The sequence below is a fragment of the Gossypium raimondii genome, chromosome 11 (assembly GCF_025698545.1).
Source record: "Gossypium raimondii isolate GPD5lz chromosome 11, ASM2569854v1, whole genome shotgun sequence".
NCBI classification, from domain to species: Eukaryota; Viridiplantae; Streptophyta; class Magnoliopsida; order Malvales; family Malvaceae; genus Gossypium; species Gossypium raimondii.
The window spans coordinates 41,240,978-41,257,603 of NC_068575.1; the positions used below are offsets into that span (position 1 = coordinate 41,240,978).

The following is a 16,626-nucleotide window of genomic DNA, read 5'->3' on the forward strand; positions in this document are numbered from 1 at the left end:
TATGGGGCATTAGTGGGATATTGTCCCTTCTTGACTTTCTATTTAAAAAACTCTTACGAGGAATGAAAAATAAAAAATAAAAAGTAATAATAAATATTTGATATATTAATAGTATAATTTTTTCTACAAACAACATTAAAATATTGATATATGTTTTTCCTTAAAATATTTATTATTTTAATATTTTACTAAATTACATAGAAACTGTCAATCCTTAACCTTACTTGTGGAGTCTAAAAATTTCATTAAAAATGTACCAAATAACTACTCCATAAAAGTACACATAATTCTTATCTTAATACACAACTTTATTTATCCATTCCAGATCCTTATACTGGTGGTCACTAACCTAACGATCATTTCCAACCCATGAACAATATGTCATGCGTCATTTTTCATCACCACCAATTGCCTCTCATCTAAAACCAAGCTCCTACACATTCATTGCATTGTCAAAGCTTGCCAACATTTAGAACTGATTTTTAATTGGGACCTAAATCACACCAGTGCCTATACCAAAACTACCACGAGAGAAAATAACCACACCAAAAAAAAAAAAAAAACCCCAAGGAGATCTATTTCAAGTTTTCTTTTCTCCTACCGTTCCGAGGTTTTGGTCAGAGATAGGAGAGGTCAAGGCCACAAGCTTTGACTTCAGATTCAAAAGGCTCGGAACGGATTTTAAGATATTCTCGCAGATCGAACTAAAGGATGAGATGAAGATTTGGAAACGAGACTCATAGGAAATTGTGCATGACGGCTACAAGTTCAGCCTTGGTGCATTCGGTTCATTGGGAGAAGAAAATTGTTAAAAAAAATGAAAGAAAGGAAATAAAAAAGGAAAATTAAAGAGGTTTTATTTTGTAAATCTTTTTAGTAAAATCATATTTTGGAGATTAGATCTATCACATCATTCAATTTTTGGATAGTAGATGTTGGCACCATTTTTTTGATAAAACGAGGTCGATTTGGGCTTTTGAAAAATGAAAATAAATATGGGAGTTGCCACCAATCCTTTTTGATAAGGTGTGATTGGAACACCTTGAAAAGTGGTTGTTTTTAATAAACGATTTAATTTTATTAAAACAACGGTTTTGGTCCATGAAATTCAGAAAAATGGGCTCGAAAGTTGGTTACGTACGAGGAAGGATTAGCACCCTCGATACGCCCAAAATTGGTACCTAATTGATTAATTAATGTCTTAGTGTCAAAGATTGAAAACTTTGAAGAGTTTTAAAAATACGATCCTTTAAAAAAACTCGAATAATATGAGTTGGAATTTAGGATTCTCTTGTTCCGAAAAAAAAATTCACATCCAGCACGTTAGGATATGATACTTTAAACCCTCGAAATCAAGATCACCTTATAGTTTCCAAAACCCATACTTTGAAATTTTAAAATGATATTTAGCTATTTGGCTAAACGAGAAATCGAAACACAATACGTTAGGGCACGCTTTCTTGAATTTCCAAATGCAAAATATTGCCTTTATTATTTTTTAGAGAAATCCTCATATCGAGAAAACATGTCATATCCAATGCGTTAGGACACAACATATTGAATTCCCGATACGAGCTTTTTATTTATGTTTTTTTATTAAAGAGCATTCTCGATTATTTAGATTCAACAAAGAGAATTGGAACCCAATACGTTAGGGCTCAATCCTCTCGAATCTAAATATGAAATTTTGTTTATTTGAAAGTCAAAACTTATGCGTCGAGATAAATTAATCTAACTTAAAATAGTAGAAATGAAACACGAGGTTAATATGCGTACAAAGCAATATTGAATGCGATAGTAATAATACGAGCAATAAAAATGAATGAATAAAAGGGACAACTTAATAACGTGCAAAATAGCAAGTGTAAGCTAATGAAATTAAAATATTCTTTTAAAATGAAAATAAATAAATAAATAAACAAAAGAGATGAATAAAATTATAAAAATATAAAGTATATATATGTGTATTAAAATTATGAAGTATAAAACATGTATGTGAATATATATATACATATATAAATTGTAAAATATATAAAATATAAAGGTAGGTATATATATGTGTATTTATAAAAATTAAGAACGATATATTGATATATATTTTAAAAATATACGTATATGAATTATAAAATATAGAAAATACATAAAAGAAATAGATTTTAAAATATATAGAATATGTATAAATATGTGTATATATATATTTTAAAATTATAAAATATAACAAAAATATATGTGTATATATATAAATTATAAAATTTATGTACATATATGTATTATAAAATGTATAGATGTATGCGTATATTTTAAGACTATAAAATATATAAAAAGAATATATGTATGTATAAATAGTTTTAAGTTATAAAAATATGTAAAAATGTATGTATGTATGAATTATAAAGTATATATATGTGTATTATATTAGATTTACATAGAAAACACATAAAATGATTTATGATGAAATTAAATATTAATATATGAAGAAACTTAATATAATAATACAAAAGATAATAGCATATTACAACAATATAAAAATAAGGAATAAATAAATAAACCGAATTAATCATTAAAATAACAAAATAACACAAAAAAGGGACTAATTTGGATACTAAGACAAAGATTTGGGGCGAAATTAAAATAAAATGAAAGGGAGGAACCAATCTGAACATGTGCATAACATGGGGGGACTGAAAAGGTAATTTTATCTTCCCCAAAACGACATCGTCTCAGCGTGGGCCAAACTGAACTCGTAGAAAAATCTTGGGGTAAAAATTAAAAAATAAAAATCCTTGATTGGAAAACAATAAAAAGCAAAAGGGCAAAAAGTGCAATTAGCCCATCTGTTGAAAACACGCGAATCCCCCTGGAGCGGGTCGGGTTGCACGTGGGTTGGCCTTAAACGGCGCCGTTTTGACTTTAAATGGACTAGGCCGAAACGATGTCGTTTCTAGGCCTTATATAAGTAAAAACTTTCACAAAAAAAAGTCATTCTTCATTCTTTCAACAAAAAAAAAGAGTCAGAATCCTCTCTTCTCTCTCCCGCTCTCCTAACATCCGGTCAAGGGCCCGGTCAACGGCCATATCCTCGGTTTCCGGTCAGCTATCCTCGGAGGTGACTTCCTCGGCCGTCCCGACGACGGAGAACGCCCCCTTAGGTACGCTCTTTTCTACCTTTTTCCATATTTATGCCTTGTGTTGAAATAAAATTGTAGGAAAAAGAAAAAAATGAAAAATAGATAGATAAAAATAAATAATCAAGAATCAGGATCAACCTTTTTGAATTTCTATTCTATTTTTTATTCTAGTGTTTGTAAAAAACCCCCCTTTTACATTTGTTTCATATGGCTTTTATAGCCAAAAATAATAATAAAAGAGATGCCACTGTTGATTGTTGTTTTTTGTTCTGCTGTTGCTTCTTCTTTTGCAGGTGACGGACGGCAAAACCGCGTCAAACCTCGGGCGGTGTGCGTGCTGACATTGCACATGGAGGCAGCGGCGCAAGGGAGCTAGGGTTAGGGTTTCAATTTTGTTTTACTGAAACTAGTTAATGTTTTGGGCTTATCGGGCCCTGGGTAATGGGTTTGGGTAGTTGGCTATTATGTTTGGGTTTAGTTGGTTTGGGAATTTAGTATTGATTTTCAAGGTACAAAGGTGAGGTAAATTGGCACGGGATGTGTAATAGGATAAAATCACTTGTTGTAATCATTAAAAAGAGTGAATATTTCTTACTAAAATTGGCTCCGCTGAAATAGAAAAATCGAACTGCGTAAATAATTTTTGTGTTCTGTTTGTTTATTGTTTACTATTTGGTGCAAAAAAAAGTGTCAACTTCTTTATACTCCTTCCAAATACTTAACTTATTTTGCGATTTTAAAACTTCAATAATAAACTTTATCAAGGTTATACTTGGAGTAAATTTTGGTTTTATAGAAACATCGTAAATTCCACCTCAACCCTTATATTTTTAGATTTATTTTGTTGAATGCTAGATGATGTACTCTTTACTCTATGGCGAAGCCTAGTAGAGGCCATGCCTCCCAAGGTTTAAAATTTTTGTAATTTAACTCTTTGTAGATATATTATGGCTCTCCCAAAAATATAAGTGGGCCCCTCAAGATTTAAGATTTTTGTAATTTCTCCTTTTGTATATATACTATATTCCTCCCAAAAATCGATTATTTATATGTTTAAATTAATTGTTATGGTAGAATACTGCTTCTTCTCTTTTAAATCGATTGTTTATATGTTTAAATTGATTGTTATGTAGCACTTCTAATTTTAGGTTAGCTCCAAAATTAACATCCTGGCTCTGCCACTGTCTTTAGTGGTTGTTAATTATCTCATATTACATTAGTGTTATTATTGTTTTGTATTACCAATAATATTATAGTATATTTGGAATAATGTTTTTTAATGTTATAGGCCATATTAATATTTGTTGGTATGATATTCTCGTAGATTTAATAATTCATGACCTACAAATTTCGATTCATTATCAATCAAAAGTCTTTGCAAAGTTTTTAATATATATTTAATTTCTTATTAGGTATATCCTTTCCTTTACATTGTTACTAATGGATTTCTCATTTCCATAATTCGTAGATTTTAATATTTATGTACCCATTTTTATGGTCTTTTTTGTTAGTTATGTAAAATTTTAAACTTTCATAAAATGAAAACCATTCTATGTCAACTATATAGAATTTAAAAATATATATTATATTGTGTATCAATATTTTAATCATATTATTCTTGAAATGTTATAATTTTTTTAAAAATAAAAAATGATTAAAGTAATTGTTTATGTCCCTTTTTAACATGTTTAATACTACACAAAGGTAGGCGCAGGGATGTCGCATCTACTGCGAGGACAAAATAAATTTGGAGAGATGAAGAAGTTGGCTGACCCGACTAGCCACAATTCTTGACGCACATCTTTTAATTATCTCCACATCAAAGCCGAAAGGTAGGTAAGATATACTGTTATTTTTCTTTTGGTAGTAATAAAGCACATATCCTTGAGGGACAAGGGAGAGATGTAAAATATTATTGAGCTCTACTAACCAAAATTAGATATCTTGCTTCAAGTTAAAAACAAAAAAAGAAAAGAAGAAAGAAAACATCCGTACCTTTTTTTATGAATAAAAGTATTCTACGTTAATACGATACTTACTTCTTGTTAAATCTTTATGTTTCACTTATATCATAAAAATAAAATCATTAAAAAAGACTGATAAACTGAAATGTCCATGTTAAATGAAAGTGGAAAATGTTAGTACAGGTACCCAATTGGGACTTTAAATCAATAAAAATCAACTTTTGAATTCAAAAAGGTATTGCCCTTTTATCTCAATTAAAATGTGATAATTAGTTTTCCTTTATCAAACTTAACTTTAATTCTTTTAAATGTTTTAAATTTTATCTCAATTATTTTGACATCTTTAGATATGGTGAATTTTTATTCTTCAATTTATTTTTCTTTTTGACTCGAAAGAGGCAACTAATTGAACGTAACTCTACCAACCTACTAGAAGCAACTCCACCAGCTAGCAAAGTCTCTACTAAAATAGTGTTATCACATTCTTGATAAATGTCAAAATATAAATTTCATATACATAATAAAGTTTAAACAATAAGAAGTTAAAATTTAATTTTTTTATACATAAATGTCAAGATTATATATGAACTTTTTTTTTTGTGAATTATAATAAACATGACTAGCGTGACTGAAACCCAAGCCACACCTGGGGTGGTGAATGGGGTTCAACTATATATGAACTTTGATATAATATGAAATGTCATGCGTGAACTTTGATTTTGTACGATTTTATATATGAAATTTTAGTTTGATTTTATTTTTACAAAAATCACTAACAACATTATTGAATTAGCACCATGTTATATTGATATATAACATACACAAACAATTATATTGATCCAATATGAAAATAAATATATGTATTCATTTTTTAAAATATGACAATTGAATCAAAATCAAAGTTTCATGTATAATAAGATTATTAATCTATTACTAGTCATCAAGTTAAGCTTTAATTTGATAAAAGTTTTGATATAACAAATATAATGTTTTTGAATAAAATTTGATAAAATTCAAAGTAAAAATTTGTTTCAAAATATTTCTAAGAGATAAAATTTTAAATCTAATCTTTCAAACACTTTGAAAATATTTTGGAAGTTCTTCAAAACAACAAACAATTTTGCAAACATATTTAAACTAGTTAAAATGCTCCCAAGGGTCAAAGTATTGATACCCTCTATAAGGTAATAATACCCTTACCCAAAGTATTGATACCACGTCTTGGTATCGATACTGATTTGAGCTTCGAAGTTCAAAAAAGTTGAGCAAAAATACAAAGTATCGATACCTCTAACCAAGTATCGATATCTTTCAAAAATTATCGATACCCATGCCTAGTATTGATACCAATTTGAGCTTCTGTTTCATTAAAAAAGGATTGACCACAAATACAAAGTATCGATACCTTCATAAAATTATCGATACCCTCCCCTGGTATTGATGCCATTTTAAGGTTTGATGTTTTGGAAAGAAAAATTGCCTGAGTATCGATACCCTGTCCAAGGTATCGATACCTCATAGAAAGTATCGATATTTCCTCTACTGTATTGATACTATAGACTTTAACGATCACTAAATTTAGGTATTAAATGCCCAAAGTATCAATACTCCTTCAAAGGTATCGATACATGTTGTTGCAAGAGACATTAATACACTAGTTCTTACATCTCCATCGGCTTTATTCAATTTCTCACCAACCCAAACGGTTGGAAATCAATTAGAAGATATTAATACCAACTTCCAAAGCTTTTACAACAACAAGAGAGATTACAAAAGATCAAGAGCTTCAAGATACATAAAAAATTAATTATCAACCTTTTGTGCTTCAGTTCTTCATCTTTTTTCCTACAAGCACTTGTGAGCAATTCTATGTTTTATCATCTCAAGTGTTTTTGTTGTGTGAGTACTTAATTGGAAAACATCCTAATATTGTAAGGATTGTTTCTTTGTTTGCTCATTTGTTTACTCTTTTGAGAGGGTTTAAGTCTTAAGATTTAGGTAGAAAGTTGAAAGGAGTTGTAATGTTAAATTTTATCCTCAAAGGTTGAATCAAATTAGTGAATTTAGAAAAGTCCTTAGTGGTGGAAAGCTAAGGTAGTGGAGTAGGCAATTGGGGCTGAACCACTCTAAATTCTTGTGTTCATTGTTTCAAAATTTTTTTTCCTTGCTTCCATAGATTTTTTTTTAAAAAAAAAGGCCAATTCACCCATTTTCTTGGCTATTTCCGTTGATTGATCAAACTAACACAATGAATAAACTAAATGCTTGGAAGGAGTGATAGGGAAGTGGACACTTCTCTGGTACCAAATCTAGAAATTGTCAATATAACACCCTATGCCCAACATGATGGTCAGGTTTGGGTACTGGATGATAAAATGACCCAAACAACTTAACAATATTTCTAATTTTTCTTTAATTACACACTTAAACAACTTAAATTTCAAATTTTAACTATTAATAAAACTCGTACAGAACTAGTGATAATTTCTTACAACTTTGATTCCAACAATTATTTGTTAAGTTTCAATTAAACTCGAATACATATATAATCAACTTAAACCCTGAGGCGTGGCCTCTAAGGGTGCCGCTCTATATACATGAAACAACTATTGTGCCCACTTCTAGAGTCTAGCAGAGTCTAGCTTGGTCCTTCCACTCAATTCCCGAGTCTTTATCTACCCTGCATACACATATTAAATATAGTAAGTTCAAAAGAGCTTAGTGAGATATGTACATAAGTGACCATGAAAACTGCTTCAAAATTTAGGAAAATGAGATTTTATGCCTCAAGTTAAAACTCTTTAAATTTCGTGGGTGGATTTGTAAATTTTGTTGGTGTGACCAAAGTCTTGTTCTCTCTCTTTGAGTCAACTTTTGGCAGACACAACCATTGGCCTGATTATAACCATGATCCATGTAGGAATATTCTCTTATGGGCCTTGACTCGGTTTATCGTTGTTCCCAACTTTCCTTATACTCTTCTTGATAGACCTCTTCACTATGATCCATATTCACCATTCTAAAATGGTGATAACTATTGGCGTTTAACCAAGTATTTGCCATAATTGCGGATCCTTACCTTGAACCCCTTATCTTACACTGAACTCCAAATGAAATCACCGTACCATTTTATTGGTTACCTGGTTTTTCCAACATAGACTATGCTTGATCTCCTTTCTAATTAAGGCTTCTTCTTGGACTCTTAATTTAGACTTAATTACAATGCTTGGCTAACTGAACATCACCCTCTTTTCCCTAGTAGACTCATGCCCATAATGTAACCCCATAGTACTTATTCTTTTAGTCCAATCCTTTAAGGTGCTCCAATAGACATGTGATTCTCGGCGTACTATCTCCTACTCAGGTTTACCTTGACAGTTTCCACCATTGGTAGACCTACAAAGTCTTCCCCATGCTGTATGGCCCTGATGGACTTCTGCATCTTACTATTTTTTGGTGGACTTTATTGGTCATTCAACCTTATGCGAACATTTCCTCCCATGAGGTTTTTTGACGGACTACTCACTTTTGAGGCTACCTCTTAGTCGATTACCAAATTAAGATTTTAACCTATAATAATCAATTTTGTATCTACTTAGACAATGTAGGTTTCGCGACTTCTCTGGCGGGCTCTTATTGATGGCCACTATGTTTGCCAACTTGTCTAAGGAATTTCTCCCTCCTTTCACGCATATTTGTGTTAAGACGCTTCTTTGGCTTCACTCACCATTACATTGTAGAAAATCCCTTTATTATCTCGTTTGTTTTCATTCCCAAATACGCACCGACCATCATGTTAAAATATTCACCTCGTGAGTTATTCGACGATATCCCCTTTTCGTTCCCTGCCAACTTACTCGTTCATCATCATGTCGGACTTCATATGGCACCATAGCCTAGCTGTGGTCTTACACAATATGATCCCATGTTTACTGTTCTGGCGAACTTTATATGTTGCTATAGCCTAGTTGTGGTCTTACACAATATGATCCCATGTTTATTGTTCTGGCGGACTTTATATGTTGCCATAGCCTAGTTGTGGTCTTACACAATATGATCCTATTTTTGTTGTCCTGGAAAACTTCATATGTTGCCATAGCCTAGTTGTGGTCTTACACAATATGATCCCATGTTTATTACCTAACGGACTATTCTGATGAATCAATAAACATCTTTTGAGGTGTCTTCCTGAAGGACCTATAAATCGTCATCGTGGTGTCGCTCCATAAAGTCAATAGACCATTGTCATGGTGTTGCTCTAGCGAGCCAGTTGATACCATTACACAATGTCGCCTAACTCCCTTAAATCTCATTTCAATCCACCTAATCATTGATTATGCCAATTTTTCCTATGTTCATCTACCTCGACAAGGTAAATAGCTCTATGCTCCGTATACAAACTACTTATACATTTCATGCAAACAAGGTACTTGATACATAACACAAAGTACGCCACATATATTCAACACCATGTGATAATTGTTTGACATTCGATGATCATACTTACAAATATTCACATACTTGCATAAGGTTATGCATTCACAGCATGCTCAGTCACCATTTTTACAGAAAACAACCTATTTAGACAACCTAGTGTTGCAAAATCAGGTTTGGAAAGTGTAGAGAAAAATAAGTATAAGGGAAAAGCCAAAGTCTTAATTTTTTTTTCCAAAAACAAGAACTTGGTTGTGGTATCTAAAGTAATAAACACTTAATCAAAATTGTACCTTTTCGATTTGTCTAGGACGAACACTTCGACAGAGTAGTCTTCTTCGTTATCCTCAAACTCACTTCTGCCAAGTGTGAACTCGATTTGAATTAGTAAATTTTCTACAAAATTACCAGTGGATCAAATTTTCAATTTCTCTAAACTTCTAGGTCAAGTTGTAAATAAGAAAAATATCTGTAGAAATCTTCTGAAATAATTTGTTTAGAGAATTTTCTCTCTACAACTTTCTCTTAAATTCAAGTGAGTCAAAAATAAAAATCCACGACTCTCTTTATATAGGAGAGTTTAGAGTTCAATTATGATTTAACGTAATCACTTTATTATTAAATTAATATAATACTTATCAAGACAAATATTAGATTAAATTTAATATTAAATCTATTAAATTAATAGAATACTTATCTATAAGATAATTATTAGATTAAATTTAATATTAAAACTATTAAAATAATATTATTTTTGAAATAGTTAATTTGAAATCAAATTATCTCGTAGAGTCCCATTAGGAGTTTAATTCCTCCACTACTCAACTGCCAAAGGACCACCTGCCAGCAACCGGAATGTCGTCGTCGCTACCACCGTCACCGTCGTGTTCGATGTTGCCATTGCAAGTGTGACACCCTCATGGTACCCCGAGTCAGTTTGGCTATTGCCGATTCGATCTGAGCCAGTGACGGCCCGACTAGGTTGATCTACCCACTAGTTGGTTCGTTAGCATAGTTCGACCAATTTTGGGTCTTGGTCTTGGTTTTTGGTTCTCAGATCCAATTTTTGATCTCAAGTCCAATTTTTAAGTTCAATTACCCATTGGGCTAATTGTCTGATTTGAAAATTAATTTTCAAAAATATCATATTAATTTTAATTAATTTAATTTTACTTGATTAAAATTGATTTTCTTTAAAATCACTAAGATTTCCAAATTAATTTTTCAAGAAAATTATTTAATAAAATTCTCTTATTGAACAATTCTCACGATTACCCAATTTAATTTTACATCGAATAAATCGACTTAATTAAATTATTTCCAAAGTGATATAATTTTCTTTTGATTCAAATGCTACTTGATCAAGCTTTTATTAAGCTACCAGAGGGACCAATTAGATATATACAATTAGGCTTAAGTAATTGCAATTATATCCAAAAGCATCATTCCGATCATTTGCAATTTACTCAATTATGGAGTCAGTCCACAAGAAGTATCATGATTGAAAACTCTCTATTGTATACTCTTTACGAAAGCAATTCATCCAAATGTTTTGTCTAATGATCTCGTCATGTGTGTTACCCTCATATGGTATCCTTGATTCAATTGAGTTAAATTCGTTCACTCAATACAATTTTATTTTATCTCATTGTCACCTTTGTGTCTTCTTTATGATTAGTATGATCACTAGTAACAAATGACTGTGATAAATTACTTGTTCGAGAACAAGCAACCTATGGTCATGTTCCACATTTATCAATCCACACAATTCCAATGAGAAGATATCATTAACTTTTTAATCAAGCTATGAATTCCATTTTTGCTAGTAAATTCATGTCATACACAAGTCATGTACCCAACATACCGACTATGGGCTCGGTCATCTTTAGAGCATAAACCTCCACTTATATCAAAGCACATGAGTTGCATACGCATGGTCAATGACTAACTCAAGATTTAGGTAAACCACACCATGAACGTCACAAGTGAATTAATTAACAAACGAATTCAGAATTAATTCATCTTGGGTCCAGTCTAATATATCATTCTTCCAATGAATACATCTATCTCTCTACCCGTGAAGTCAACTGCTCCGATAGTAAAGACTAGCCATCTCCCTGGTTGGAATTGTATACGACATAATAATCATTCTAAGTATTTTAATCAAATGCTCACTGTGATTATTTTATGAAATTACAGACTCATTTAGATTATCTATTGAAGTAAGTTGCTTTCTCGCATTGTAAACATTCTTATAATGTCACTTATCATCAGTTCGAACTTAGACAATCAATGAGCTAATATTCACTTGTTACAGTTTTGTTATGCATGCAAAACATGAAAGACAGAAACACAAAATACATAATAGTGAAATGTGAAATTTACTTTATTTATTTGTCGTTCAAATACATAGAAAACAATTACATGTTTACCACAATATGAACACATTTTCCAACACCCAGAATAGTTACAACACAAATCATTCAACAAATCAATTTCATTATCCATCCATGATAGAGTATAGAAACTCGCTTTACTTTCTTTATCCTCGTCAACTTAGCTTGTCCAAACGCCAGAGCCTCCTTCATTCTGGCAGCTAATCATGACAACCATTTATCGGTTAAATCAAAGGTATTAAGCCTTAAAACCCAGAACCCAGTTTATAGAAACTTATTAGAGTCATTTCCCTCCTTTTTTCTCTAATTCTCGAGTATAAAGAAATTTACCAATTTCTCAATTTCTCTACTTCCAGACTTCAATTCTTAAGACTTCGGCTCCATGCATAGCTTCTAAGTTTTCTTCTTCTTTGGAACAATCAAAGAAGACAATCTAAGTAAGAAGAAATTTCGTAGATGGAATTAAGGAGAATTTCCTTTGCAAGAATGTCCACTTTCACCCATATATATCCTATGCATGATATCTCAATCTCTTTTAACCAATCACCGGTAACTATTATGTCTCCCACTTTGGAACTAGTCGATTTCATCCCAACCAAACCATAATTGAAACTTAACTATTTACCCAACAATCACAAAATTTTCCAAAATTCCTAGTAGAGTCTACCAACTCACTATTCATTTAATTAAGTCCCCAAATTCCTTTAAATTAGATTCCTTAAAGAAATTCGGGTGTGACAGTAAACACAAAGAACACAAAAAATGTTTACATAGCTCGTTTTCCCAACGTCTGCGAAGCCTAACTTTGTGAGAAATATTTGCTCTTCAACAGTTACAACAAGTGAACCTAACCTATCACACACCCCGTGATAATTCTCCTCACTTTTGAACCTTGAAAAACAATACTCTCACCACTAAGTTCACCCTTGTGAACTCAGCAAGTAAAACCACAATACCATCGATTTTATTAACAATTTGCACTCTGAGAAAAGTTCCCTAACTTGAACAAGATAAGCGCTATAAAAATACTCAGTACAAAAACCTATACAAGTCTCTCCTTTAAATAGATAAATGTTTGAGACTTGCTAACATAGAAGGTCTATAACAATCCCATTAAAATAGTGCTACAATAAGTTGCTTACAATATGATAATAGTGAATAAAACAAACATGGAGTCTTGGCAGCTAATCTTATAGAGTTTCAATCCAATCCAAATGTCCATGTTGCAAGGGATTGTCTCGGGTGTTTTAATTAGATCTAACCTTCCAAGCGAAGTTTCCAAATAATATGACATTTATTGTTCCATGTGACTTTCCCAAGTAATATGACATTCATTGTTGAGCTAAATATCCTCCAAATAATCAGCACAACCCATTCAATCTGTTTAATAAATTTTCAACACTCAAATATGGAAACGATCATTCAACAACTCTAGTGCTAGGGAAGTGGGCACTTCCCTGGCACTTAAAGGTCAATTTCATATTTTTCAACATATACATATGAATCATAATTTAAGTTTCATCTGTATAACTACGTCAAATCAAAATTTATGTATTAAATTGTATATTAAACCAAAATTTATGTATAAATTTAATATTTATCTCAAAATATTGTTATACTTTTTTTTATATACATTTTTCAATACGACTCTTAGATCCTTCAAAGGCCTAACTAACCATAGTCACTTGAAAAGATATTATGTAACTAAATACACTCAAATTAGGAACTTCAAGCTGCCTTTGGATTTGAAATAACTCCATGTGCAGCGAACTTGGGGAGCTTTTTTTTGCCCAAATGTAACTCAACAATCCATTTCGACTGCAAGCCCCAATGGAGCTCATAAATTCCTTTTTTCAAAGCACTATTTTAGTTTTTTATTTAAATAATTTTATTAATTCAATTTTGTACCTTATTACCAAATTCAATATAATTTTAATTTTTAAATTAAATTATTTAAAATTATTTATTAGTTTTATTTTTAATTATTTTTATTTAGAAGTATTCAATATTTCTATTTAATATAATAAATATTAAAATAAAATATAAAAAATAATGTACCAATATTTTAGTAATTATAACATTTTTAATTATTTATTAAAATTTCAAACATGTTATACGTTTCACTGCATACAAATATTATTTTAATATTTTTAATGGTCATTTTCTTTTTTTCATTATAATTCCCCTCACTGCTGCTTTTAAATCCAACCATATTTCTCACCTAATTCCACTGTCACCACTGTTTTTAATCTCATCATCCATACAAATTAAGCCACAACATCAGTAGGAGCAAAGCCTAAGGTATAAGGCTTGACCCTTTGGTTAAATAGAACAATTACAATTTTAAATCCTCTTCAAAATTAATAATTCAATTCAAACTTTTTTTATATATAATCAATCCAAAGTCCTTAATTAAATATAAAATTTACATTATGTCCCTTTAGAAAAATTAATAATTTAATCTAACTTTTTAATCCAAAATTTTAACTTTAATCTCAAAATTTTATAATTTTGGCCAGATTCAAACTTACATTTGGTTGACGAAATCTTTAAATTATATTAGATTATGACATGCCCACAATATATGGTAAAAAATAAATATGTGAAAAATATATCCATACAAATTTTATATTAAAACCAAGTGAGATCTCGGTTAAAAAGTAAGTTAAAAGTTTAAAACATGTGTCATGTGTCACAAGTTAAAATCTCATTATAGTAATATTTATTAAAAATAAAAAATACAGAAACACCTTTCGTATTAGTATCTATTACTTTGTATATTAAAGAGAATTTAATAATTTTGCAATTGAATTGATGTTCGATTGACTCATAACACCAATAGTAATGGATCTTGAGACTAAATTTTAGGGGCCTAGTAAAGTTTTCAAAGATTTTAGGATTTAATGAGAATTTTTTAAAAAAAAATTGAGGGCTCTAATTAATTTTTTGTGAAATTAATGAGAAATTTAAAAAATTTGAGGGTCTAATTAAAATTTTTAGAAAAAAATAAAAATTTCCCAAAATTTTAAGGGCTAAGCCCGCCCTAGGCCTCCGCCTCTAAACACCAGCCTAATAGGGCTTATTATAAGTATAGATAGATATGCCTATGCGATACCAGAAGTCCATTTAAAGGAAGAAATCCATTAATGGCAAACACACTAACAAGAGACTAGAAATGGAGAGAAAACAGCATTTTGTATTAATCCATGGAAGCTGCCATGGAGCTTGGTGTTGGTACAAGGTAGTGAATCTCCTTAAAACGGCTGGTCATCAAGTCACGGCCTTGGACCTTGGTGCTTCCGGGGTTGATCCAAAGCGGCTCGAAGAGGTTACTTCTTTCTCAGATTACTTGCAGCCATTGATGGATTTCTTTGCTTCTCTTCCTGATGAACAAGATCGGAAGGTCATTCTTGTGGGTCACAGCTACGCCGGTCTATGCATTTCTCTAGCCATGGAAAGGTTTCCCAAGAAAATTTCGGTTGCAGTTTTTATCGCAGCATATATGCCTCATCATAGCTCTCCACCAGGGACACTCATACAAGAAGTATCGATCCTACCCTACTAATTAGTTATTGCTAATTTAACTGTATATGATCAATATAGCAAGGTAATTTTCCTTTTGTTTTGTTGATTTAGTACTTCAAAAGGACTAAAGTGGAGTTTTTGATGGATTGTGAGTTCACATTTGGTAATGGCCTGGACAAGCCGCCAACGTCAGCTCTCTTTGGTCCAAACTTCATGAAGGCTATAGCTTATCAACACTGCCCATTAGAGGCAAGTTAACATAATTCATGATCTTAATAAAGGCTATATATATAGTTTCAAGAACTTGTATGTGATAATGATGTTAGAGCTTTCAGGATTTGGAGTTGGGGAAAATGTTGGTGAGACCAAGCGGGCTGTTCGTGGAAGATTTGGTGTCGGGGAATTTGTTGACAGAAGAAAAGTTCGGGTCCGTGGATCGAGTTTTCATTAAATTAGAAGGAGATAAAGTGATGATGGAAGAGTTTCAACAGCTGATGATTCAAAACTCGCCCAAAGATGTGAAGGTCATTAGTGAAGCCGGCCATATGGTCATGCTTTCCAAGCCCCATGAGCTTTACCGGCTTTTACAAGACATCGGAGACAATTTCTCTTGAATATTACTCTTTTATGTTTTAATTATTTATTCCCATTTATGGTTATTGCTTATTTCCATTATAAGATACTGATATCTCCCATATCTATAATCATGACACGTGATCAGTTTTCATATCACACTTAACGATTATACCCATGGATATTTCGGTTGTTTTGTCGTACGTAAATGGATGGGGACATTACGTTGCGCGTGATTTAAATTATAGTGCGGCATTTCAGACAGGTTAAGGAGCCCATTAATCTTTCCATTGGCACCAAGCTGCAATGGAGTGATAAGGTGGCCACTTGATTTGACGAATGAGCCATCCTCGTAACACCACCAAGTCAATGAACCCATACCATCAACTACAACCGTCGCGGGCTTATCTTTCTCATACAATTTTGTCTTTATTTCATATGGTATTGTTATTTTGCAATGACCAAAAGTACCTGAGTTTTAAGCATACTTGAGCCCTTTTTCTTTCGACTTAAAAGATTGAAATGGGTTAAAATTAAACATCATAGAAAAAATTAGGTTAATTGTTTTTTTTCTTAATTATTATAATTATATTTAAAATTTATATG

At 31.5% G+C, this 16,626-nt stretch overlaps 1 protein-coding gene across 1 annotated transcript; it reads left to right on the forward strand.

Annotated features, from left to right (window-relative positions):
* The first annotated feature begins 15,023 nt into the window (after nucleotides 1–15,023).
* On the forward strand, nucleotides 15,024–16,179 carry LOC105803876 (methylesterase 10). Its single transcript, XM_012636293.2, has 3 exons — nucleotides 15,024–15,466; nucleotides 15,559–15,696; nucleotides 15,783–16,179. Exons 1-3 carry the CDS (start codon nucleotides 15,098–15,100, stop codon nucleotides 16,059–16,061), a joined length of 786 nt encoding a protein of 261 aa, XP_012491747.1. The 5' UTR covers nucleotides 15,024–15,097; the 3' UTR covers nucleotides 16,062–16,179.
* The last annotated feature ends 447 nt before the right edge of the window (nucleotides 16,180–16,626 follow it).

Excerpts from the sequence above, each read along its gene's own strand:
- LOC105803876 (XM_012636293.2), top strand. The coding sequence starts at position 15,098 with ATGGAGAGAAAACAGCATTTTGTATTAATCCATGGAAGCTGCCATGGA. Across the intron at positions 15,467-15,558 it reads CAGGGACACTCATACAAGAA|TACTTCAAAAGGACTAAAGT; the intron begins GTATCGATCCTA and ends TTGTTGATTTAG. Across the intron at positions 15,697-15,782 it reads ATCAACACTGCCCATTAGAG|GATTTGGAGTTGGGGAAAAT; the intron begins GCAAGTTAACAT and ends TAGAGCTTTCAG.